The following is a 1,944-nucleotide window of genomic DNA, read 5'->3' as shown; positions in this document are numbered from 1 at the left end:
TCGCCTTTCCAAAGGCAATGTAATAGACAAAGAACAACAAACTCTTGTTGAAAATGAAACAAAGAAATGGAAGCAAATCCTGACTAGATTCTTGGACATAATTATGTTTCTTGTTAAACAAAATCTAGCTTTACGAGGTCACAGAGAAAACATTCGAATTGAGAAGGAAAATGAAAATAAAAGAAATATTCTAGAGCTTCATCAACTGATTGGAAAATTCGACCCAGTGTTACGTGAACATTTGGTGAAAGTAAAAATCGATAAGTTTACAACTTCCTATCTCACACCAAAAATTTAGAATGAATTTGTGAACGTCCTGGGAGATCAAGTGAGAATGAAAGTTATCGATGAAGTGAAACAGTAAATACTATTGCATTATTTGCGATAGTACTCCAGACATATCTCATATTGACCAAATTTCTCAAGTGCCATGTTATGTTAAAATAGATGAAAAGGAAGTAAAAGTAAAAGAAACCTTTCTTCGTTTTATTGAGATGAAAGGCAAAATTGCTGAGCAAATTACATCAATGATTCTGAAACAATTAGAAATGGACGACATTAACATTCAAGACTGTCGTGGACAAGCATTTCATAACGCGGCAGTAATGGCAGGTAATCGATCCGGTGTTTAAGCACGCATCACAGAAGCTAATCCAAAGATTGTATTTGTGCCATGCACTCTCTGAATTTAGCAGCTGTGCATGCAGCTCAGTAAGTGCAGATTCAGTTACATTTTTTAGCACATTCGACCGTTTACTTTCATTCTTCTCAGCCTCAACTCATCGATGGGATATCTTGATTGAGATAACTGGTGCAACTTTCAAACGGGCCGGGGAAACGAGATGGAATAGTCGAGCAGATGCAGTGAAAGCTGTGCTTATAAGATTCACGAAAATCATCGTTGCGCTAGAACGGTTGATGGAAGATGCAGAAAATACAACTACGAGATCTGATGCAGGTTTAATCCTGTCATTTTTTTTCTTGTCATTTCTTGGCCTTTGGAGAGATATACCTCCTGAAATTAATGACACTCAAAAGCACCTCCAAACAAAAGGTCTGGAGTTGCAACAATGTGCCATTAAACTATCAGCGTCGAAAACTTCTCTACTTGTAAGCAGAGACAAAACAGTAGATGACATGTTGGCCTATTCAACCGAAATTTGTTCTGAAATGGGAATCAGCCCAGAGCGTCGAATTCGCAAAAGGAAAAGAATGAGCTATGAAGAAAGAATCCATGCTGCTCTCTGCTACGACGCTGAGTTAAGAAGAGAAATGTTGTCAATGATAGATAGACTGGTTGAAGAAATAACCTCTAGATTCGAAAGACTTCACGATATTGCAAAGAAATACACCTTTCTCACACCGTTCAATTTGTTAGATAAAAAGTGTAATTGTGATGTAGATGCTTTTGGTGAGAATATTAAAAGAGAAAATTTTCTGGTTGAAAGGGCAAGGCTACAATATTATTTGGCGGCTGTTGACGCTGAAGACATGGAAGGGCCTTTGCAAGTTCTTCAGTTTATTCAGAAATATAATCTTATTGATTCATTGCCAAATATTGTAATACTTTTAAAGCACTTCCTAAATCGTGCCATTAGTATTGCTAGCTGCGAACGGTCCTTTTCTAAACTAAAGCTTATCCAGAACCACTTCAGGTCAACAATAATTCAAACAAGGTTGACGGATTTGGCAATACTATCCATAGAGCGCGACCTTGCGGATAAAATTAATTTTGATGAAGTCATTCAAGATTTCGCGAAGAGGAAGGCACGGAAAATCAATTTATAAATCGTTAATTTTTGTAATTCACTCATTTTCTGTTCTTTAACATATTTTTCCTATTATTTTTTGTGTATAAACATAAAAGTAAATTTGAGGGAAATAAATGGTTGCCACAGTTTGTCTTCTTATTTTGCATACATACATACATACATATATATATAT

General features: G+C 36.0%; 1 protein-coding gene across 1 annotated transcript; it reads left to right on the top strand.

The window, feature by feature from the left end:
• The first annotated feature begins 494 nt into the window (after positions 1-494).
• Positions 495-1,788, top strand: LOC106869141 (uncharacterized). The gene is made up of 2 exons (XM_014914717.1): positions 495-612; positions 773-1,788. The coding sequence occupies exons 1-2, from the start codon at positions 495-497 to the stop codon at positions 1,786-1,788; spliced, it is 1,134 nt and encodes a 377-aa protein (XP_014770203.1).
• The last annotated feature ends 156 nt before the right edge of the window (positions 1,789-1,944 follow it).

This window comes from Octopus bimaculoides, chromosome 5, assembly GCF_001194135.2.
Source record: "Octopus bimaculoides isolate UCB-OBI-ISO-001 chromosome 5, ASM119413v2, whole genome shotgun sequence".
Taxonomy (NCBI): domain Eukaryota; kingdom Metazoa; phylum Mollusca; class Cephalopoda; order Octopoda; family Octopodidae; genus Octopus; species Octopus bimaculoides.
The sequence above is the reverse complement of the archived record's forward strand: the minus strand, read 5'-3'. Positions and strand labels throughout refer to the sequence as shown.